Source organism: Somniosus microcephalus, unplaced genomic scaffold (assembly GCF_052327205.1).
Source record: "Somniosus microcephalus isolate GS21.2 unplaced genomic scaffold, FLI_Smic_1.0 unresolved_chr7, whole genome shotgun sequence".
In the NCBI taxonomy this organism is placed as follows: domain Eukaryota; kingdom Metazoa; phylum Chordata; class Chondrichthyes; order Squaliformes; family Somniosidae; genus Somniosus; species Somniosus microcephalus.
Genome location: NW_028225185.1, coordinates 9,371,847 through 9,396,139, shown reverse-complemented (window position 1 = coordinate 9,396,139; position 24,293 = coordinate 9,371,847). Strand labels below are relative to the sequence as shown.

The window sequence follows — 24,293 nt, the reverse complement described above, 5'->3', positions numbered from 1 at the left end:
TGTATTTTAGGGGGAAACGTTTATTTTAAAATCTGATGCAGGATATCAGAAAGCAACAGCGCGTTATCAGAACGATTCCGGCCGAAGTGCATCAGCTGATTCCTATCTCTACAATCCGCCCCTCATTTTTCTGGGGTAGAACACAGACTAAATATTCATTAAACGCAAAAATCTTCGGAATCTTGGAACTTTCGCTTAACAGATACTCCAATTGGACAGTAAACATTTTTATATTAAAGTTTTAAGATTTTAATAATTTAATCAGCCAAAAACAGATTTAAAAAAAACTAAATAATAATCTGACTCCATCCAATTCCTGGCCCCTCCCAGTCATTTGCATACCGGGTAATAAATAGACCCGGAGTCTCGGGTTTGCAGACACTGTAACCGGACCGAGTCCCTGAGTTTTCAGGAACAGCGCACGGTTCAGTCGGAAATTTGAGCGGCGGCTGTTGGCGCTTCTCCGGAGGAAATGGCTCCAGCGATGTATCTCCTGTGGGCTCTGCTGATCCATTTAACAGGTGAGAGACGGATGGTTTTAATCACGGGTTTATCCGTAACTAAATCGGTTCAATACCGAGAATCGGACGGTTTTCTCTCCGTGTTTATTGAAGCATTAACGTCCTCTTTGTTCCAAGTCTCTGAATGGGTTGATTTTTTTCTTTTATTGAAGGTGTCCTGGCGGCTCCCGTCCTCAATCAGTCCCCAATATCCGATCCTGTCTCCGCGGGTCAGACCGCCCGGTTACAGTGTGCGACGCAGAACTGGGATGTGAGCAGAAACAGCGTGTGGTGGTACCGACAGCGACCCGGGGAAGCTCCGGTGTGGGTGATCTATCACAAGCATGATGGCACCATCAATCGAGGCACCGGCTTCACGGACCGTTTCCAACCTACCAGAGACTCCTCCAGTAAAAGTTACATTCTGACCATCGGAACCCTGGTGCCCGGTGACTCCGCCGTCTATTACTGTGCTGTGTTGGACTCGGGATCCATCTTCGGACCGGGGACCGCCCTGAGTATAAAGAGTAAGTGACTCTCTCATTCTACCATTCACATTGTTTCAATTATTATTAATTTGCAGTCGCTTTCATTCCCGGGCGCCAGAGAAATCTCCATTGTCAATTTTAACGTTAGATCTATTTATATCCCAAACATGTTAAACTGGTCAGAATTGGAATTGTTGAAGCGCCTCGGGGAATAATATTGCGCTGAAATGAAGTTTGACACCATTTCCTGCTCCCATTCAATAGGGGAGATGAGGAGAAGTGTTCTTTTTACGCAGCGAGTTGTTGTGATCTGGAACGCGCTGCCTGCAGGGGCGGTGGAAGCAGATTCAATAGTAACTTTCAAAAGGGAATTGGAGAAATACTTGAAAAGAATAATGCAGGGCTTTGGGGAAAGAACAAGGGAGTGGGAATAATTGGAGAGCTCTATTCAAAGAGCCGGCACAAGCACGATGGGCTGCATGTCCTCATAGGAGAACTGATTGATAAAATAGTGACAGAGGGACAAGAGGAGGCCATTCAGCCTCTCGAGCCTGTGTGAAAAAGAGCTTCCCTCCTAAACGGCCCGGCTCTATTTTTAAGTTGATCTCCCCTTGTTCTTGATTCCCCGACCGGAGTAAATCGTTTCTCTGTGTTTACCTGATCGAATCCTTTTTCACATTTTAAACACCCCGGCCTCGTAATTTAACCCTCTAAACGCCGGTATCATTCGGGTGCGGCAAGAGACAGAGAGAGAGAGAGAGAGAGAGAGAAAGCTGTGAGCTACACTGTGAGGTTCTGACAGTGGACACTGAATATGTCCCTATGTTACACTGAGACTTGAACAGGAGACTATTGCAGGGCTGTGGGGAAAGAGCAGGGGAGTGGGACTGATTGGAGAGCTCTTTCAAACAGCCGGCACTGGCACGATGGGCCGAATGGCCTCCTTCTGTGCTGTGTGATTCTATGCCATGCATTTCTTATTTCTTAGTGTATGTAGAATTATATCTACTGTCCAGAGTGGCCAACGTTCGATTTTAAAGATTGCCCGGAGCCGGCGGGAGAGCCCCCGGGGGAATCCCAACCCATTTACCGTCATTTACAACTTTCAATGTTGCTGCTGGTTTTATTCCTGTGGCGTATTGTCCCCCTGACCGCAGCCGTCGGGTGTCCGGCTCTGGGCTGGGAGAGAGAGAGGACCCTCCCGAGACCCGCTGTCCCAGCACACAACAGGTTGGATCGACTCCCTGTCGCCAGCATCACAGGGACTAGTCGGGATTGTAGTCGTTTGCCGGGACTGATTTTATTCTGAATTTCCTGCTCCGATATTTAATCTGTCTGAGCTCATTATTCGCAATCTCCCCGCTGTTTATAGAGCAGAACCGGCGCTTTAACATGGAGCTGCGCAGTGACAATTACTGACCAGCCCCGTGTGTGTGAGTGAGACTGGGTGATGCTTGTTGAAGGGAACTTTCTCTCCATCTCATTCTCTCGCTGCTGACCCTCTCCCCTCCCCCAGGCTGTGTCCACTGACTCTCCCTGTCCAGTGTCTCCCCGGGGATAGCGCCGATTCTCCTGGATTGATCTGTCGGGTCACGCTGCCGCCCAGTGTTGAACGGATCGCTCCGGGACCAGCGAGACTGGGCTGCCGAGAGAGAGATCAGTTCACCCGCGCGGGGAGGAATCCTTACTTGTCTCTGTAGCGAGAAACGTGTACAATCCTTGATCACCCTTTCACTAGAAATATCAAACAGTGTAAACCCTTCATCAAACCGGGGAAAGAGAAGGCTGAGGGGTGACCGAATAGAGGTCTTTAAAGTGATGAAAGGTTTTGATAGAGTGGATACAGAGAGAATGTTTCCATTTGTGGGGAAGAGCAAAACTAAAGACCATCAATATAAGATAGTCACCAAGAAATCCAATAGGTAGTTCAAGCGAAACTCCTTTACCCAGAGAGTGGTGAGAATGTGGAACTCGCTGCCACAAGGAGTGGTTGAGGCGAATAGTATAGATGCATTTAAGGGGAGGCTAGCTAAGCACATGAGGGAGAAGGGAATAGAGGGCTAGGCTGATAGAGTTAGATCAGGAAGGATTGGAGGAGGCTCGAGTGGATCATAAACACCGGCATGGACTGGTTGGGCCGAATGGCCTGTTTCTGTGCCGTATATTCGGTGTAATTCTGTGTAAACTATGTACAATATTGTGAGACAGAGTCACTACATTAATTCCCAGCCCGTGTACAATGTCCTCTTTTTATTCAGTGAGCTCTTCAATACCCGGTAACAGACCCGGCTCAATTATCATCGCTGCAACATTGAAAGCCGATCAGTTTCTAACACGGAATTGTAAAATAAAATATGAATTGTAAAAAAAACCTTCCGGTCTCTTATCTAATGATACAGCACAGAAGGAGGCCATTCGGCCCATCGTGCCTGTGGCGGCTCTTTGAAAGGGCTGCATCAGTTTGCGATATCAGAACATATGTGGACTCTCGGTGAAAAGCGGCTCACAGCTCCGTGAATTCACCTCTTTAAAGATAACACTGACCGCATTTTAAGACAATCAAACGCTTTATTATATTCAAGTAAAAAGGGAAAAAACTGCAATTATAGGAAATTAAATAAAAACAGAATATGCTGGGAATACACGGCCGGTCGGTCAGTGTGTGTAACGGGAACAGACAGGTTAGTGCGGTTCCGGGGGTGTAACCTGCACCTGAACTGGTCAGTTACTGATCTTTCCACCTCACACATGCTGACTGACCCGGTCTGTATTTCCAGCATTTTCTATTGTTATTTTACCAGATAGATAGAAAGAAAGAAAGAATGAGTGAAAGAAATAAAGAAAGAAAGTGTTTGCTGTTAAGAAGCTCCTTTCACGACCTCAGGACGTCCCAAAACCCTTTAAAGCCAATGAAGTAGTTTGAACCAAGTCAGTTTTTTAATGTAGGTAACAGAATTGTCAGAGGAGCAGAGGAATTAGAGATTGAAGAATTTATTGAACTCCTGTATTAATCAGTAATTTATTTTAAAGTGAATTTTATTCGGGGATTTTTGGCGTCTTTGATTTCAGATCAGAGCGTCCCACTGCTGACGGATTCCATAAACTAATGAATTTTCTCTCACCCCACACACAGGCAGCGAGGATCGAAGCCCCTCGGTTCTTCTCCTCCCTCCCTCCTCGGAAGAAATCGGCTCGGGATCGGCCACTCTGTCCTGCCTGGTGAGTCGCTTTAAGCCGGGCTTGGTGCGGCTCCGCTGGAGCGTGGATGGCCAAGAGACAGACAGCGGGGTGACGACAGGCGCCGTGTCCCCGGACAGCGATCAAACCTACAGCCTGAGCAGTTACCTGAAAGTCCCCGCCGCCGCCTGGAACAAGGGCTCCAGCTATTCCTGCAGCGTCAGCCACGGCTCCCTGAGCTCGCCTCTTCTCGAGACCATCAGCGCCTCCTCGTGTTCAGACTGAGGCGGTGCGAGTTGGCAGTGGAGTTTGATTTTCGCTAGTGTTTTATGTAATGAAACAGATAATTCGATGTGTGCAATCTGCCTTTTTTTGCAATGAAATCGCTGTAGCAATTTCAGTTTTTGTCAAATGATCCGAATGTTTAATAATATCAGACGTCAGTGAAATGATTGTCCAGCTTTGTGAGATGGAACTTTCTGTACAACTGTCCCCAATATCTTGTGTGCAAAATTTCTGTCTGTGTAGAATGGGGACAAATTTCCCTTTATTCGCTGACCGTATTGTGATTGGGAACTTGTGTAACACAGCTCTTAATAAACATGAAATGCTGCCACGAGCTTAAAGTGGTCCGTCTTTACTCAGCACTTAAAGGGACATTGAGTGGATTACATAGAATGTACAGCACAAGCAGGCCATTCAGCCCAACTGGCTCATGCCTGTGTTTATGCTCCACTCGAAACTCCTCCCATTCTTCCTCATCTACCACTATCAGCACAACCCTCTATTCCCTTCTCCCTCGTGTGTTTATCTCGCTTCCTCTTAAATGTATCTATACTATTCTCCTCAACTATTCCCTGTGGTAGCGAGTTCCACAGTCTCACCACTCTCTGGGTAAAGAATTCCCCATTAGATTTATTAATGACTATCTTATATTTATGGCCCTTAGTTCTGGGTCTTCTCCACAAGTGAAACATCTTCTCTTTGTCTACCCCATCAAACCCTTTCCTAATTTTAAATACCTCTATCAGGTCACCCCTCAGCCTTCTGCTTTCTAGAGAAAAGAGCCCCAGACTGTTCCATCTTTCCTGATAGGTATCACCTCTCAATTGTGTTTCATCCTTGTAAATCTTTGATTTTATCTTCTCTAATGCCAGATTCGGGGGGCACAGAGAGCTGGGGTAGATAGTGATGTAGGAGGTTACAGAGATCGGGAATGGCTTAGGCATGAACGGATTTGAACAAGGGGATGACTATTTTAAATTGGGGACCTTTGGGGATTGAGGAGTCCCTGCAGTTCAGCAAGACCGTGGATGGTGAGTGAGTGGGAGTTGTGGGGGATGGGCTACGGGCAGAAGAGTTTTGGATGAGCTCAAGATTACTAAATGTCTTAGGTAGAGGTGTCCTGAGCATTGGACAAGTCACGTTAGGAGGTAACAAAGGCTTGGATGAGGGTTTACCGACAGGTGGACTGAGGTAGCGGGGAAGGCAGGAAAGGTTACCGAGTTGAAAGTAGGCGGCCTTTCACATGGACAGGTCATGGGCCGGGGAACTCAGATATGGGTGGAATAGGCCCCTGAGATTGCGAACAGTCTGAGTCGATTGAGACCGGGAAGGGGGTGGAATCAATGGGCGAGGGTGGCGAGTCTGTGGCGAGAGAGAGAGAGAGAGAGAGTGCTTTCCCGGGGAAAAGATTCCCTAGTGAAAAGTTCCAAAACACTACATGGAGACCACCTTCAAGTACAGGTGACCAGCTCGGCCACCTCGTTTTCAAATATTGTCCGCTTCAGCCAGATGTGATCTGGAGCCAGCAGAGAGTGGACATCCTGGTATTTCCCAGGTGCAAGCGGTTTGGCGCTATTTTAATTCAGTCCGGGGGAGAGCTCAGTATAAGCGTTACTAATCGGTACCCCTCCCACCTCACCCCTCCCACCGGTACATGTACAGTTACGCTCAGTGAGATAATCTGCATAACAGTGCTACATAAGAGAGTGCTTCAGAATCAACACAACCCATAATTCAGGCAGGGAATCGTGCACCTTATTTTCCCAGTTAGGATCTTAGGAAGAGGAAGAGGCCAGTCAGCCCCTGGAGCCTGTTACATAGGAAAAGGAGGAGGCTATTCTGGCCCTGGAGCCTGTTACATAGGATCAGGAGGAGGCCATTCAGCCCCTCGAGTCTGTTCCGCCGTGCAATTAGGTCATGGCTGATCTGTATCTCAACTCCATCTACCTGTCTTGGCTCCGTAACCCTTAATACCGATACCCAACAAAATCCATCGATCTCAGTTTTGAAATTTGCAATTGACCCCCAGCCTCAACAGTTTTTTGGGGGAGAGCGTTCCGGATTTCCACTACTCATTGAGTGAAGAAGTGCTTCCTGACATCACCCCTGAACGGCCTGGCTCTAATTTTAAGGTTACACCCCGTTGTTCTGGACTCCCCCCCACCAGAGGAAATAGTTTCTCTCTACCTTATCGAATCCTTTAATCATCTTAAACACCACAATTAGATTGCCCGTTAATCTTCTATATTCAAGGGGATTGTAGCCTAGTCTGTGCAACGCTCACCCTTTTTGTCCACAGTAGCGTTTGGTTTGTTCTCTTATGCCGTTTAGTGCATATGCTTCCATATGCTCAACGGTGAGTGATTTTACTCCAATCTCTCCAGATTTCTCCTGTCTTTAATGGTAATTCCATCTCCTGACGGTTTGTGACTCTACTCTGAAGCTGGTCAAGGGCTGGGATGTCTCCCACATATTATGGGGCGCTTCTATACTCAAAAGTTAGCCAGACTACAAATCAGTTTCCATCTCACAGTAACGTATAATGCTGATCGGGAATTCTGGCCCAACCAGACCCCTAAGAGTAGTGCTGTGTTGCCGGACTGGGAGCGAATGTAGGTCAGCGAGCACAGGAGGTAATGTTTGAACGGGACTTGGTGCGAGTTAGGACACAGCCCAGCAGAGTTTACACATCTGATTATTCTCCTTTAGAGAGACTGGGATACCAGCATCCCAGAATCAAATTTGCTCCGAACGACCGTTTCACCACCATGGGCTCCACTGAAGCCGTGACTTGATTGTACATTGTGGGTATCATTCTCCATTGAACATTGCAAGATATCTGGGAGTCACAGGAAGGAAGTGGCCCTCTCGCTGCTTCCCAAATGCAGCTCTAAAGTGTGAAAATGAGTCGCCAGGGGGTGACAGAGAAACGCCACCAGGCACAAACACCCTTATCACATGTTGCCTCCAGGGGGCGTTTGTTTAAGGGAGCGACCCCATTCAGATCTAAGTTTCAACTATATAAAAATTGAATCATTACACTGTTTCAGACTAATTGACTGGAAATATTTAATGATTCTATGGAATATCAGAGCGATAAAAAGAATGCTGTTTGACATTGTTATTATGAAATATTCAAATACTTTGATGGTGGAAACCTGTGGATCACAGCCGGGTACACACTCTTACTGCTATTTTCTGGCATAACTGGCCATTTTTAGAAAACGTTATCCAGATATAAAGATTTATCAATGAGTTACCTGAAACATGGCCAATAGATTTTGCAATGAGTTCTGCTGGGCGTTAATCTTATTTAGCTAGAGTCGCTCCTGTGAATAACTGGTTACCTGGATACTTCCGGAAATTAAGAAACGTGGATTGTAGCTAGCACCCAGTTGAACTTTGTTTACTCCAGTCTCTAGAAATTGTCCATCTCTGTTTGTAGGTTATAACTATCTGGAAAGATTGAACAGGCTGGGGCTCTTTTCTCTACAAAACAGAAGGCTCAGGGGGGTGACCTGATAGAGGTCTTTAAGATTGTGAAAGGGTTTGATAGGGTAGACATAGAGGAGATGTTTCCATTTCTGGGGGAGACCAGAACTAGGGACCATAAATATAAGATGGTCACTAATAAATCCAATAGGGTTAGAATGTGGAACTCCCAACCACAGGGAGTGGTTGAGACAAATGGCATAGATGCTTTTAAGGGGAAGTTAGATAAACACGTGAGGCAGAAAGGAACAGAAGGATATGTTGAAAGGGTGAGATGAAGAGGGATGGGAGGAGGCTCGTGTGGAGCATAAATTCCGGCATGGACCAGTTGGGCCGAATGGCCTGTCTCTGTGCTGCACATTCTATGTAATTCAATGTAGTGAAGGGGTTGCAGTGAAAGGACCATTTGCACATCTCTCACTCTTTCCTGGTTTTCTCTACAGTTTTCCCCGACACGCTCTTCTCCATATGTAACTGGAGAAGCCTAGTGGAACAGCACAAAGTACAGACAGCGCCGCTGCCCCAAGCTTGCACCGAGACACTGATGTGACTGTTATTGCTGTCCGGTTCTATTGTACCAGGAATCGGTGCGCCCCTCTGTAACCCCGCCCGGAAACAACTCAGAAAATAGCAATCCGGTTCGAGGAAACACCACTGACCAAACACAGTAAGGAGACTGTGTCCATCTAATAAACTTTGAATTTGCAGGGATGGGTTTTTGTTACTTTCGTGCCGACTCCTTACAGGTTTGATACAGAAATTAAAGTCCATGAACATAGGAACAGGGGGAGGCCATTCAGCAACTGGAGCCTGTCCCATAACGCAGTTAGATCATGGCTGATTTGTATCTTAACTCCATCTATCCGCCTTGGTTACGTAACCCTTAATACCCGTACCCAACAAAAATCCATCAATCCGATAGCAAAATACTACAAATGCTGGAAATCCGAAATAACAACAGAAAATGCTGGAAAAACTCAGCAGGCCAGGCAACATCCGTGGAGAGAGAAATAGAGTCAACGTTTCAGGTCAAACCCTTTGTCAAGACTCCATGCAGGTTTGTAACAGAAATGATACCGAGTCTTGACAAAGGGTTTTGACCTGAAATGTTGACTCTATTTCTCCCTCCACGGATGTTGCCTGGCCTGCTGAGTTTTCCCAGCATTTTCTGTTGTTATTTCAAAAATTCATCAATCTCAGTTTTGAGATTTCAATTGACCCCCAGCCTCAACAGCTTTTTGGAGGAGAGGGTTCAAGATTGCCACTACCCTTTGTGTGAAGAAGTGCTTCCTGACATCACCTTTGAATGGCCTGGCTCTAATTTAATTAACAAACTGTCCATTCGTTGTAATGATATAGATGCTGAATACACAAACCCACTCGCTGCTCAGTTTACATGTGTAGATTTCCCCACATTCACTCCCATTACAAGGATCTCCGATGGACAGAAAACGTTTTAAATGATTGCTTTTGAATGCAACGGGAAAAACTATCAGTTAATTCTCATTGTGCATAATTCCATTGGCCGACCCCTTTCCCATTCATCCCATTCGAAGGGGGATGATCACCAACTACACATGTGCAAAATACCAAAGGGTCAAACCTCATTACTGTTTAATAAACCAAATATAATATTGGCAACATTAAATCAATCTTTATCAAAGTTAAGGTATTCCATATTAATGCAGTGTTTGATTGCTCAGACACAGTATCTGACACAACAAGAAAGCGTTGCAAAAATTGAATGCAATCAAGCTCCCACAAAGAGCAGTGTGATAATCATCAGGACATCTCTTTTATTGATGTTGACTGAGGTATAAATGTTGGTCCAGGACACCGAGGAGAACTCCACTGCTATTCTTCCAATAGCGGCCCTGGGATCTTTCACAGCCAACTGAGAGAGAAGACAGGGCCTCGGTTTAACGTTGCATCCGAAAGTCGGCCCCTCCAACAGTGTAGACTCTTCGGTATTGCCCCTCCGACAGTGCAGTGCTCCCTCAGTACTGCCCCTCCGACAGTGCAGCGCTCCCTCAGTATTGCCCCTCCGACAGTGCAGCACTACCTCCGTAATGCCCCTCCGACAGTGCGGCACTTCCTCAGTATTGCCCCTCCGACAGTGCAGCGCTCCCTCAGTATTGCCCCTCCGACAGTGCAGCGCTACCTCAGTACTGACCCCCAAAAGTGCGGCGCTCCCTCAGTAATGCCCCTCCGACAGTGCGGCACTTCCTCAGTACTGCCCCTCTGACAGTGTGGTGCTCCCTCGGTACTGCTCCTCCGACAGTGCGGCGCTCCCTCTGTACTGACCCTTCCACAATGTGGCATTTCCTCAGTACTGCCCCCCCCGACAGTGCAGCGCTCCCTATGTACTGCCCCTCCGACAGTGCGGCGTTCCCTCAGCACCGCAATGGGGGTGTTGGCCTGGATTATGTGTTCAGGTCTCTGGAGTGGGATCTGAACAACACACTGATCTTCTGCCTCAGACGCGAGAGTGCTAGCCACTGAACCACGGCTGATATAATAACAGATGATTGCAACTTTCTTCAAACTGGTCTATTTTTGTTGGTACAAGTAAGGGTGTATGAATGAATGGGTTCTGGACCAATAAAAAGCAACACTCGGAATAGGATCATGTCCTCGCGCCCACACAAATGACACAACCAGTGCGGTGCGTGCAATTCAGCACTGCCTGCCCTCAATTCACATTTTAATCAGCCTGCATTGCACGCCGCCTTTCAGGCCTGTTTAACACGAACTGGAATGTATTGCCCTTTGCAGGCAGACCTGTGCGTGGGCGTTTAATGTGTCAACAGGAAACCCGCAGCGAGCCTCGACATGGCGCTGTATTTTCCAGCCTGCTATTTTTAAAACGCAATTTCCGCAGGTGTGCCTTTCACATCTCTTGTGAGCCGGGCCCCGCGCAAAGATATCCCAGCACAGTGTTCAGTGTGCAGCTCACAGCAAGGGCCTCGGTCGCCGACAATGAGGTTCTTAACACCCTGCGCGCTGTTCCATCTCTTTCCAGGTCAGTCTTATGTGCTTCTAATTCATGGCGGAAATCCGGCGTTATATCATTGAGCTAGTCAGTCAAGTAGAAGATAGCGCGCTGTATTCTGTAATATTAGTCTCATGTTGAAGGACTGGGTTTTCTCAGTGGAATGAAATTGGACCAAATGTCAATATTTTCCATCTATCGGATGCCCCGTCTGCCCTATCAGGTGGAGGTAAAAGATCCCACGGCCACAATTGGAAGGAGAGCTGGAGTGTTCTCCCTGGTGTCCTGGGGCCAATATTATGTCCCTCAATCAACATCACAGGTTACCTGGTCCTTATCACATTGCTATTTGTGGGAGCTTGCTGTGCGCAATTTGGCTGCCGCCCGTCCTACATTAGAACAGTGACTACACTTCAAAAAAACTACTTCATTGGCTGTAAAGATCTTTCTTGCTTTCTTTCTTGCATTCTTTCTTCCTTCCTTTCATGTTGTCTTTCTTGCTTCCTTTCTTTCATTCTTTCTCCTGTTACAGGTTTAATTTTAACCCCCAGCATTTAACACATTTAGAGATTAGGATCCATGATCATTAATGATCGGATGGTCCTTTTCACAGTTTACTGCTGTATCCGTTTCTTTAGAGCAATCGGTGTTTATTTCTGCCGTGTAACAGACCCTCTTGTGAATATGTTGTTCTCTCAGTTATTGTCTCTCAGGCAGTTTTTGCTTGTCACACGGGTGGGTTGACAGCAGGAGCTGTACACTGGTATAAGCGGCAGCACCGAGAGCCTCTAGAGATGGTTTACACCGTGTGGAAGCACGTGCCTCCTGAAGGAAGATTTTCCGGGCAAGTTAACGAGGAACCCAGTATTTACTCTCTGACTGTGAAAGATGTCCAGAGGAATGACTCGGGGGTCTATTACTGCGCAGCTCAGACATTTAGCTTAATGCCCTTGAGATTCGGAAACGGCTCGAAATTGCTCATTGCAGGTAAGAATTGCGTTTGTTTCACTCATTTCATCATAAATAACGACGAATTTACGTCGAATAGTAATAGTATCTTAACCCCTCAAACTCCCCAGGGTCTCCGGAAATCTTTCTCTTAACTCCGCCGCCGGATGAAATTCCCTCGCTGGAAAGGGTCCCATTGATGTGTTTGGTGAAAAGCCCGTCTCCCGATTCACTTCCCATTCGCTGGAATGTTTCCGGACGGGTTACCGAGGGACGGAGCGATTCCGGGACAATAGACCTGGACGGGACGTACACTGTCAGGAGTCACATCAGCCTCTCGGCGGAAACTTGGAGCAGCGGCGCTGTCTGTACTTGCGCCGTTCCAATCAAGTCCACTGGGGATCTGATCAGTGAAAGTGTCTCATCTCAGAGAGGTGACTATTGGCAGTGACCCTTTCCTAATATCTCCCATGCTGATGTAGCGTTAATTGTTAGCAATATCACTTTATACATTCAAAGTCTCTCCCATTCTGCGTGTCCATGTATAATTACCCAATCATTGATCTGTCTCAATGTTGCAGTGTTGAGCTTTCTGAATTATAAACTCCATCTGTCTAGCTAGGCCATACATATATGGTGGGAGATAATGTCTCGGTCTGAGCTGTCCATGGGTAAATTGGGAACATATAACTGCCATTTCCAGTTTCTCACTTTCTCTCTCGATGCCTATATGCAGGTATCTGTATTATACAGGATGTCCAGCACAGAGACAGGCCATTCGGCCCAATATGTGCCAGTGTTTATGCTCCACACGAGTCCCCTCCCATCCTTCTTCATAAAAACATATCAATATCCATCTACTCGTTTCTCCCTCATGTGTTTATCTACCTGCTCTGTGCTATTCGCTTCAAACACTCCCTGTGGTAGCGAGTTCCATATTCTCACCACTCTCTGGGTAAAGAAGTTTCTCCTGAATTCGCAATTGGCTTTAATAGTGACTATTTGGCCCCTCACCCCAACAAGTGGAAACATCTTCTCCAAGCCTACCCTGTCAATGCTTTTGATAGAGTAGATAGAGAGAGAATGATTCTACTTGTGGAGAAGAGCATAGCTAGAGGCCATCAACATAAGATATTCTACAAGAAATTCAATAGCGAATTCAGGACAAACATCTTTACAAAGAGAGGGTGGGAATGTGGAGTTCGCTACCACAGGGAGCGGTTGAGGCGAAGAGTATAGATGCATTTATAGAGGGAGGCTGGACAAGCATATGAGTGAGAAGCTGATCGATTTAGATGAGGAAAGATGGGAGGAGGCTCGAGTGGAGCACAAACGCCAGCATGGACTTGTTGGGTCGAATGGGCAGTTTCTGTGCCGTATATCCTATGAAATCGTATTGAAACATTTTCATAATCTAAACTCCTCCATCAGGTCACCTCTCAGTCTTCACTGTTGCAGAGAAAAGAGCCCAGCCTGTTCAATCTTTCCTGATAGGTATAACGTCTCAATTCTGATATCATCGTAGTAAATATTTTTGTATCTTCTCCAGTGTCTCTATATCCGCTTTATAATATGGAGCCCAGAAATGTTCACAGTATTCCAAGTGTGGTCCAACCAAGGTTCTACAGAAATTGAACATAACTTCTCTGTTTTCAATTCTATCCCCCTAGAAATGAACCCCAGTTCTTGGTTTGCTTTTTTATGGCCGTATTAACCTGCGTCGCTGCTTTTAGTGATTTGTGTATCTGTACTTCCAGATCCCTCTGCTCCACTACTCCATTTAGGCACTTATATTCCAAGGAGTATGTGACCTCCTTATTCTTCCTAATCAAACGGTTTCTATCGAACGTTTCATCTAAGAGAGGAGAAAGGTGTCACTTGGGTTACCAGAGATAAGAACATAAGAACATAAGAAATAGGAGCAGGAGTAGGCCAATCGGCCCCTCGAGCCTGCTCCACCATTCAATAAGATCATGGCTGATCTGATCCTAACCTCAAATCTTCTATCACTCTGCATCCACCCGAACCCATGTGATCTCCCGGGAGAGGCGAAAAAACAGATAAAGACCCAATGGCCAATTTGGGAGAAAAAAATCTGGGAAATTCCTCTCCGACCCATCTAGGCGATCGAAATTCTTCCAGGAGATCACTCTGTCCCTATATTTTCTACAGTACTTACCTTCTGTAAAGGCGATCTCCACCCCAGCCAGGAACAGGAATAAAACCATCTCCTGAAATCTAACAGAATTAGAACACAGTAGGAGCAGAACAAGGCTACACGGCCCCTGGGCCCGCTCCACTACCCACAGGGCCATGACCATTCCGAACCCAGACTCATGTCCAATTTCCTGCCCGCTCCCCGTAACCCTTTATTCCCTTTACTTCTAGGAAACTATCTATTTCTGTTTTAAATTTATTTAATGATGTAGCTTCCACAGCTTTCTGGGGCAGCAAATTCCACAAACCTACCACCCTCTGAGTGAAGAAGTTTCTCCTCATCTCAGTTTTGAATGAGCAGCCCCTTATTTTAAGATTATGCCCCCTAGTTCTAGTTTCACCCATCATTGGGAACATCCTCACCGCATCCACCCGATCAAGCCCCTTCACAATCTTATATGTTTCAATAAGATCGCCTCTCATTCTTCTGAACTCCAATGAGTAGAGTCCCAATCTACTCAACCTCTCCTCATATGACCACCCCCTCATCCCCGGGATTAACCGAGTGAACCTTCTTTGTACTGACTCGAGAGCAAGTATGTCTTTACTTAAGTATGGACACCAAAACTGTATGCAGTATTCCAGGTGCGGCCTCACCAATACCTTGTACAACTGCAGCAATACCTCCCTGTTTTTATATTCCAACCCCCTAGCAATAAAAGCCAACATTCCATTGGCCTTCTTGATCACTTGCTGCACCTGCATACTAACTTTTTGAGTTTCGTGCACCAGGACCCCCAGATCCCTTTGTACTACAGTACTTTCCAGTTTCTTGCCATTAAGATAATAACTTGCTCTATGATTTTTCCTGCCAAAGTGCATAACTTCACACTTTCCAGTATTGTATTCCATCTGCCAAATCTCTGCCCACTTACTTAGCCTGTCTATGTCCCTTTGCAGGTTTTTTATGTCCTCCTCACTCACTACTTTCCGTCCCATCTTTGTGTCATCTGCAAACTTTGATATGTTACACTCGGTCCCCTCCTCCAAATCGTTAATATAGATTGTAAAGAGTTGGGGACCCAGCACTGACCCCTGCGGAACACCACTAGTTACTGGTTGCCAATCTGAGAACGAACCATTTATCCCAACTCTCTGCTTTCTGTTAGAGAGCCAATCCTCCACCCATGCCAGAATATTACCCCCAATCCCGTGATTTTTTATCTTGAGCAATAATCTTTTGTGTGGCACCTTGTCAAATGCCTTTTGGAAGTCTAAATACACTACGTCCACTGGTTCCCCTTTATCCACCCTGTATGTTACTTCCTCAAAAAACTCAAGCAAATTTGTTAAACATGACTTCCCCTTCATGAAACCATGCTGAGTTTGCCCTATTAAATTGTGTTTATCCAAATGTCCCGTTACTGTCTCCTTAATAATGGACTCTAACATTTTACCAACCACAGATGTTAGGCTAACAGGTCTATAGTTTCCAGCCTTCTGCCTACTACCCTTTTTAAATAATGGTGTTACATTAGCAGTTTTCCAATCTGCCGGGACCTTTGCTGAGTCCAGTGAGTTTTGGAAAATTATTACCAATGCATCCACAATCCCTACCGCTACTTCCCTCAAGACCCTGGGATGCAAGCCATCAGGTCCAGGGGATTTATCCGCCTTGAGTCCCATTATTTTACCAAGTACCACTTCCTTAGTGATTTTAATTGTATTTAGTTCCTCCCCCCCTAGAGCCCCCTGTTTGTCCAGTGTTGGGATATTCTTAGTGTCCTCTACTGTAAAGACTGATACAAAATAATTGTTCAGTGTTTTTGCCATCTCCATGTTTCCCACCATTAATTTCCCGGTCTCATCCTCTAAGGGACCAACATTTACTTTAGCCACCCTTTTTCTTTTTATATAACTATAGAAACTTTTACTGTCTGTTTTTATATTTTTTGCTAATTTACTTTCATAATCTATCTTCCCTTTCTTAATCAATCTTTTTGTTATTTTTTGCTGTCTTTTAAAGACTTCCCAATCTTCCATCCTCCCACTAGATTTGGCTACCTTATATGCCCTTGTTTTTAGTCGGATACTATCCTTAATTACTTTACTTAGCCACGGATGGCTATCTTTTCTTTTACACCCTTTTTTCCTCAGTGGAATATATTTTTTTTGGAAGTTGTAAAATAACTCCTTAAATGTACACCACTGGTCATGTACCGTCTTACCCTTTAATCTATTTTCCCAGTCCACTCTCATTAATTCCGCTCTCATACCTTCATAGTCTCCTTTATTCAAGCTCAGCACGCTTGTTTGAGATCCAACCTTCTCACCCTCTAATTGAATATGGAACCCAACCATGTTATGGTCACTCATTCCAAGGGGATCCTTTACTAGGACATTTTTAATTAATCCTGTCTCATTACACAGGACCAAATCTAAGGTTGCTTGCCCCCTGGTCGGTTCAGTTACATACTGCTCAAGAAACCCATCCCTAATACACTCAATGAACTCTTCCTCAAGGCTGCTCTGCCCAATTTGATTTGTCCAGTTAATATGATAATTAAAATCCCCCATAATTATAGCTGTTCCCTTATTACAAGCCTCAACTATTTCCTGATTAATACTCCGTCCAACAGAGTTGCAACTGTTCGGAGGCCTATAGACTACACCCACTAGTGTTTTTTTCCCCTTATTATTCCTTACCTCCACCCAAACTGTTTCACTATCGTGCTCCTTTGACCCAATATCATTTCTCTGTATTATAGTGATTCCTTCCTTTATTAACATAGCCACCCCACCTCCTCTCCCTTCCTGCCTGTCCTTCCTGATTGTTAAATAACCTGGTATGTTTAATTCCCAGTCATGGTCACCCTGCAGCCATGTTTCTGTAATGGCCACAAGATCATACCCATATGTCATTATTTGTGCCGTTAACTCATTCATTTTGTTACGAATGCTACGTGCATTCAGATAAAGAACTTTCAAATATGTTTTGTAACACTTAGTTCCTGTTTTTTCCCTTTTTAGTACTTTACTTTTTACTCCATACCTTCTGTCCCTTCCTGACACATTCTGTTTTTTAATTCCCCCACTGCTACCTAAGTCTATGACCTTCTCTGTTGTCATTTCTATGATTTGCTCTCTAGAAACCTCCCCCCCACTAATTAGTTTAAAGCCCTCTCTACAGCCCTAGTTATATGATTCGCCAGGACTCTAGTCCCAGCACTGGCCAAGTGGAGTCCGTCCCAACAGAACAGCTCCCTCCTGTCCCAGTACTGGTGCCAGTGTCCCAAGAAGCAAAACCCATTTCTCCCACACCAGTCTTTGAGCCACGCATTTAACTCTTTAATTTTATTTATCCTAGCCAAATTCGCTCGTGGCTCAGGTAATAACCCAGAGATTATTACCCTTGAGGTTCTGTTTTTTAATTTGACCCCTAGCTGCTCATACTCCTTTAACAGAACCGTCTTCCTTGTCCTATCTATGTCGTTTGTACCAACATGGACCACGACAACTGGATCCTCCCCCTCCCACTGCAAGTTTCTTTCCAGCCCAGAAGAGATGTCCTTAACCCTGGCACCAGGCAGGCAACACAGCCTTCGGGACTCCCGCTCTTGACTGCAGAGAACCCTATCTATCCCCCTAATGATACTATCCCCTACCACTACAACATTTCTTTTTACTCCCTCCACTTGAATGGCCCCCTGTACCACGGTGCTGTGGCCAGGTTGCTCATCCTCCCTGCAGTCCCCGCTCCCGCCCTCACAGGGAGTAAGAACCTCGATCCTGCTGGACAAGAACAAGGGCTGCGTCTCCTTCAACACTACATCCTGGATCCCTGTACCTTCCTCACTCGTAGTCACACCGTCCTGTCCCTGACCACGGACTACATCTGCAGTAATTAACTTCATAGGTGTGACCATCTCCTGAAACATAGAGTCCAGGAACTTCTCCCCCTCCCTGATGTGTCGCAGTGTCCGAAGCTCGGTCTCAAGCTCCATAACATGGAACTTGAGTTCCTCTAGCAGCAAACACTTGTCGCAGATGTAATCACCGTTAGCCTCAATGGGGTTCACCGGCTCCCACATCTCGCAACAGTAACACATCACCTGCTCCATTCTATATAATTAATTAAATTTCTTATTATTAGTTATGAAGACCCTGCCCGGATATATATGATAATATCACACCACTATTCAATAGGACTTACCAACTTAAAGGTATGAAAGAGAAGAGAAGGAAGAAAACCAACCAACCAGCTGATCACCAACCTCCTCCTTGAATACTGTCTGTGGAGCCTGTTTGTGTTCAGATGTGTTGCGGACAAACGGTTAGAATCCGTAATTTGAACTGAAGGTGGTGAGCATTTCTAAATGGCTGGGCTGGTTAAGGACAACCAGCACCGATTTGTGAAAGTGGAGTCGTGTTTAACAAATTTAATAGAGCTTCTGTAGAAGTGACCAATTGGATAGTTAAAGGGATTGCAGTAGATGTAAGGTGTATGGATTTCCAGAAGGCGTTTGATAAGATGTCGCACAAGAGGGCTGTTGGGAAACACTTTAGACGTTTGGTGCGAAGGAGATGTGGCAGCATGGATGGAAAGTTAGATGGCAGTCAAGAAAAAAGGAGACATGGTAAATGGGTATTCCTCAGATTGGCGACGTGTTGGGAGTGGTGCATTCCAGGGGACAGAGCGGGCTTTGGAGTTTGTTTTGGATTGATACAGGAATATGGAGGGAGAGCAGGGTAATGGGATTAGTTTTGGACCCATCTACCAAAGAGCTGGCACAAACATGGAGGGCCTTATAGTCTCCTTCTGTGCCCCAGCCTTCGATAGGTTCATGGTTATACGGTTCTGTCTGTCTTTGTGCCTGTCTATTTGTTTGTCTGTCTGTCTGCCTGTCTGTCTGTCTGTCTGTCTGTCTATCTACCTATCTATCTATCTATCTATCTATCTATCTATCTATCTATCTATCTATCTATCTATCTATCTATCTATCTATTTATCTATCTATCTATCTATCTATCTATCTATCTATCTATCTATCTACCTATCGATCTATCGGTCTATCTATCTATCTATTTATCCATCTATCTATCTATCTATCTATCTATCTATCTATCTATCTATCTATCTATCTATCTATCTATCTATCTATCTGTCTATCTGTCTATCTATCTATCTATCTATCTATCTATCTATCTATCTATCTATATCTTTACCTTCTCTTATCTGATTATTTTCAGCAACATTTTTAATTTGTTCTCGTGATGTGGGTGACGGTGGTAAGTCTGTTATTGATTGTCCATCCCTAGTGGTCCTGAGAAGGTGGTGGTGGGCCTCCTTGTACCTTCTGCGAGAACCAGAAGGCTCGGGTTACGGGAATTTTTTCAATAAAATATTGTTTTTTCTCTCCCTTCAGAGCCCCCGCTACAAACCAGCTGCAGATTGCTGCTTTACGGGAGTTCGGCGGCGGCGCTTCTCCTTCTGCTGATGGTTATTGTCGCCGCGGGAAGGAGCTGCAGGAACCGGCGGTCAGGTAGCGGTTGTCGGGAGGCGCTCCAACTCCACGGCGCTCCCAATCACTCCATTTATTGTGTCATTGGCTCATCACATGTTAGTGGGCCCGTTCAGTGTGAAATGTGTTCATTTAGACTCAGATTAATTTTCTCTTTATATCAGGCAACACGGACAGCGATCAGAAATTGACGGATTGGAGACCACGTGCACAAGACAAGGAGGTAGATATGAAGAGAATTGTTTTTGCTTAACACATGTCGATACCTTGCACTGATTTAACCCAATGTTTAAGATTCATAGTTAATGAGTCTATAAAACTTTGCATAGTGAGCACTACAGGATAGCAGTGTTTTCCTTTCATGTAAAACTGCGAACCGAGATTAAAAAGCATATATCTGGATATTTTAAATTGGAGAATGATGATTCACCAGAGTGATACCCGGGGCTAAAAGGGTTAAATTACGAGGACAGGTTGCACAGATTCGGGCTTGTATTCCCTTGTGTACAGAAGATTATGGGTTGATGTAATTGAGGTGTTTAAGATGATTAAACGATTCGATGGGTAGAGAGAGAGCAATTATTTCCTTTGTGGGGGGATTCCAGAACAAGGGGGCATCACCTTAAAATTAGTGCCAGGCCCTTCAGGGATGATGTCAGGAAGCACTTCTTCACACAAAGGGTGGTGTAAATCTGGAACTCTCTCCCCCCAAAAGCTGCTGAGGGTCGGGGACAATTGAAAATTGCAAAACTGAGAGATTTTTGATAGATCCTTGTTGGGTAAGGGTATTAAGGGTTAGGCAACCAAGGCTTGTGGATGGAGTTAAGATACAGATCAGCCATGATCTGACTGAATGACGGTACAGGCTCGAGGGGCTGAACGGCCTCCTCCTGTCCCTCTGTTCCTATGACGATGATGTGGGCCATGATAATGGTTTCTATTTTCTCTCATAGACTCTTTACGCCCACCTGACGTTTAATGAGGTTCCGACCCTCTGACGGGAAAGGAAAGCGAGCGCCTGCCGGTTATGAATTTGTGTCGAAAGTTCCCTCTGCTTTGCTCTCATTGTGGGATCAGTAAGGAACGCTGCTCAGTAACAATTCAAGCAACCTTTTCCTCAATTGTGTTCCGCTTCGCGTGCTTTTGGGATCCATTGACAAGAAATTGGCAATCTCATTCAGAAGACCAACCGGTGCAGTAGAGCCCTGAGGTACGAACCCTTCTGAGAGACTTTGATACGCCAGGTTCAAGTCCCAAAGCACCGCAGAAATCTGACTATTGGAAGCAGTGGCGTGCAGCTAAAGGGTTCAATTGCTATCTTCACTGAGTCTCACTGCGACGATCTCACGTTCTCTGGCCGACTTGATGCACAATTATCAATAAATAACCCTCACTCGAAAGAGAGACTGAACAATGGAGAACCGGCGTATCGCCTACTGGAGAGTCTTAACGCCGAAAAAAACCGGCACAATTTCAAGCGCATTTTACAAATGGGAAATTTCGGCCCAATGTGGAAATTCTAAATATATTTAAATTCTCTCTTACACCTCGTCCGGTACTCTTAAGATGGCACATCGCCTGCAGTTTCGGTTCAATCTCGACATGTTTCTCCTGTCCAGTATTGGCGTTTTTGATTCATTTCGCGTCTTTATATGTGAGCACGATATAATTCAAATAATCTTTACAGTGCGTCAGTGTCCGAGTTCCAAACACAATAAAACAGGTTTTCAAACTCCAGCATTGTGTTTGTGATTCCAGCCCGTTGATCGTTCAGTCCAGATGTGCTCAGTGTATCTCTAACGCCGATTTAAAATGCACATTTATAGAGCAAAATTGTGCGGTTCAAAAGTGGGGCTCAGGACCGACTGGGCAGCTCAGGCACTGCTTCCGGATTTAGGCTGCATTGATATTAAAGCTGGAGTTTAGAAGAATGAGAGGTGATCTCATTGAAACATACAAAATTCTTCCAGGGCTTGACAGGGTAGATGCAGGGAGCATTTTTCCCCTGGCTGGGGAGTCTAGAACCAGGGGTCACAGTCTCAGAATAAGAGTTCGGCCATTTAGGACTGAGGTGAGGAGAGATTTCTTCACTCGGAGGGTGGTGAATCTTTGGAATTCTCTACCCCAGAGGGCTGTGGAGGTTCAGTCGCTGAGTATATTCAAGACAGAGATCGATAGATTTTTGAAATCTAGGGGAATTAAGGGATATGGGGATAGTAAAGGAAAGTGGAGATGAGGTAGAAGATCAGCCATGATCTCACTGAATGGCGGAGCAGGCTCGAAGGGCCAAATGGCCGACTCCTGTTCGTATTTCTTATGTTCTTGTGTAACTGGACCCCGAGTGTTCACTGGCTCTTTCCTGGGAGTGAACTCTGTCACATTTACTATCGAAAGCAAATTATTTTAAATCCATCTGCTCTTCCTAAATAATGGAGTTGAGTGATTTCGTCAGCAAATGTATGGTTGCTTTTATCCACTGATAATGTCTGTTAGCTCTTTGAAAATACGTTTTCAAATCGGGTATAGGATCTGGGGTGCAGTTACACAAATCACTAAAAGTAGTGACACAGGTTAACAAGGCCATTAAAGCAAGCAAACCAAGCACTGGTGTTAAATTCTAGAGGGATAGAATTGAAAAGCAGAGAAGTTGTGTTGAACCTGTATTGAACATTGGTTAGACCACACATGGAGCACTGTGCACAGTTCTGGTGTCCATATACCTTGGTTAGACCCCACTTGGAGCAGTGTGCACAGTTCTGGTCTCCATATACCTTGGTTAGACCGCACTTGGAGCACTGTGCACAGTTCTGGTCTCCATATTATAAAAAGGATGTAGAGGCAATGGATAAGGTGCAAAAGTGATGTATAATGATGATACAGAACTGAGAGGTTATACACATCAGGAAATTAGAACAGGCTGGAGCACTTTTTTCTTGAAAAAAGAAGGCTGAGCTTTGGCCTGATAGAAGCCTTTAAGATTATGAAAGGGTTTGATAGGAAGAGAAGTTGCTTTGACTTGTGAAGTGACCAGAAGTATGGGCCATAAATATAAGATAGTCACCAATAAATCCAATAAGGAATTCAGCAGAAACTCCTTTACCCAGAGAGTGGGGAGAATGTGGAACTCGCTACTACAGGGAGTGGTTGAGGCGAATAGCATAGATGCATTTAAGGGGAAGCTGGATAAATACATGATGGAGAAAGGAATAGAAGGATATGCTGATGGGGTGAGATGAAGAGGGGTGGAGGGGGCTCGTGTGGAGCAGAAACCCCAGCACGGACCAGTGGGTCCGAACGGCCTGTTTTTGTGCTGTGAACACTTTGTAACTTTGTAAAGCAGAACCTTTCGGCTGTGACTGAAAGCGGTTTGCTGGCGATGTTAATAATTCGCAGCGGTAATACACTTCGCTCTTTACATTAGGAATTCGGTCAAAGATAAGAGTAAAATTCAAAGGCTCTTTCGCTGAGATGCTGTGATATATTTCGGGCACACCTTCGATTTCATATACATTTAATAGCTGGGCATGAGGCCGTTGGTGTGGTGATTAATGGATCATTGAGCTGGTTATTAGGCTCTGAACTCATCGAGAAGCTGTTGTAATTCATGTACCGAGGGGATAGAAACATGCCGAAATTAACAATATTCTGTTATCAAAATATTCTGCACAGATATTACAAAGAGTATTTGGAGACACTTGTCACAAGGTCACTGCAGGTGAAAAGGCATTTCTGCCAAACGTAGCTCAGGAATCCAGAAAGATTCTGACCTTCTCGCCCATCAGGGCAGCCAAACTGTTTCCTAAATGACTCCAGGAGTTTTCATTCACACCGCACTACCCAGAGGACCATTCCATGTGCTGATCACCCTTTGTGTGATGAACTTCCAGAAATCAGTCTTCAATTTGCCTTTTATTTCATCCTACTAGCGACAGGAACAGAGGAACAGGAGGAGGCCAATCAGCCTCTGGAGCCGGTTCCACCATTCAATTAGATCACGGATTGTCTGTATCTGAACTCCATTTACCCGCCTTGGTTCTGTAACCCTTAATACCCTTACCCTACAAAAATCTATCAAACTGAGTTTTAATATTTTCAGTTGACTCCCAGCCTCAACAATATTTTGGATGAGAGTGTTCCAGATTTCCACTACCCTTTGTGTGAAGAAGTGCTTCCTGACATCATCCCTGAACGGCCTGGCTCTAATTTTATGATTTTGCCCCCTTGTTCTGGACTCTTCCCACCAGAGGAAATAGTTAATCTCTATCTACCCTATCGAATCCTTTAATCATCTTAAACATCTCAATTAGATCACCTTAATCTTCTAAACTCAAAACAATACAAGCCTAGTCTGTGCAACCTGTCCTTAGAATGTAACCCTCTTTGCCCCGGGATCGTCCTGGTGAACTTAGATCTACTTTATAAAACCCTACAGTATAAATTTACATTAACCAGAACACGGTTGTTAGGAATTTATTCAAATCCTCTTGTGATTTATTGAACTGTTTCTGGGAGATGGATTTGAAAGGGTCTTTGCCAGGAACAATATTTGTTGCTCCTGAATCTCATGCGGTTGTACATGCTGATTCCAAACTAATCAGAAGGGGAATACTTAGGCTGATGTGACTCTGATGGATAAAGCAATATAACCACCTATGGTGCAATCCTGTATCTGGTTGAATATTCTCGCCCAATACCGTGCATAGCTGGAAGCTTGAACATAGGAATCGCTGGA

The 24,293-nt window shown here is 45.1% G+C and overlaps 2 protein-coding genes across 2 annotated transcripts; both read left to right on the top strand.

Annotated features, from left to right (window-relative positions):
- Window positions 1-396: 396 nt before the first annotated feature.
- LOC147086484 (immunoglobulin lambda-1 light chain-like) lies at window positions 397-4,784 on the top strand. The gene is made up of 3 exons (XM_085978579.1): window positions 397-521; window positions 674-1,027; window positions 4,122-4,784. The coding sequence occupies exons 1-3, from the start codon at window positions 473-475 to the stop codon at window positions 4,448-4,450; spliced, it is 732 nt and encodes a 243-aa protein (XP_085834705.1). The 5' UTR covers window positions 397-472; the 3' UTR covers window positions 4,451-4,784.
- Window positions 4,785-10,921: 6,137 nt separating this feature from the next.
- LOC147086483 (M1-specific T cell receptor beta chain-like) lies at window positions 10,922-20,635 on the top strand. Its single transcript, XM_085978571.1, has 6 exons — window positions 10,922-10,964; window positions 11,634-11,921; window positions 12,014-12,316; window positions 19,466-19,582; window positions 19,726-19,784; window positions 20,515-20,635. The coding sequence occupies exons 1-6, from the start codon at window positions 10,922-10,924 to the stop codon at window positions 20,557-20,559; spliced, it is 855 nt and encodes a 284-aa protein (XP_085834697.1). The 3' UTR covers window positions 20,560-20,635.
- Window positions 20,636-24,293: the final 3,658 nt, after the last annotated feature.

Bases quoted from the DNA above. Each gene is read 5' to 3' on its own strand.
- LOC147086483 (XM_085978571.1), top strand. From the start codon at position 10,922: ATGAGGTTCTTAACACCCTGCGCGCTGTTCCATCTCTTTCCAG. The intron at 11,922-12,013 runs GTAAGAATTGCG...CAAACTCCCCAG, and splicing joins CTCGAAATTGCTCATTGCAG to GGTCTCCGGAAATCTTTCTC. The intron at 19,785-20,514 runs GTAGATATGAAG...TTTCTCTCATAG, and splicing joins CACGTGCACAAGACAAGGAG to ACTCTTTACGCCCACCTGAC.
- LOC147086484 (XM_085978579.1), top strand. From the start codon at position 473: ATGGCTCCAGCGATGTATCTCCTGTGGGCTCTGCTGATCCATTTAACA. The intron at 522-673 runs GTGAGAGACGGA...CTTTTATTGAAG, and splicing joins TCTGCTGATCCATTTAACAG to GTGTCCTGGCGGCTCCCGTC. The intron at 1,028-4,121 runs GTAAGTGACTCT...CCCCACACACAG, and splicing joins GACCGCCCTGAGTATAAAGA to GCAGCGAGGATCGAAGCCCC.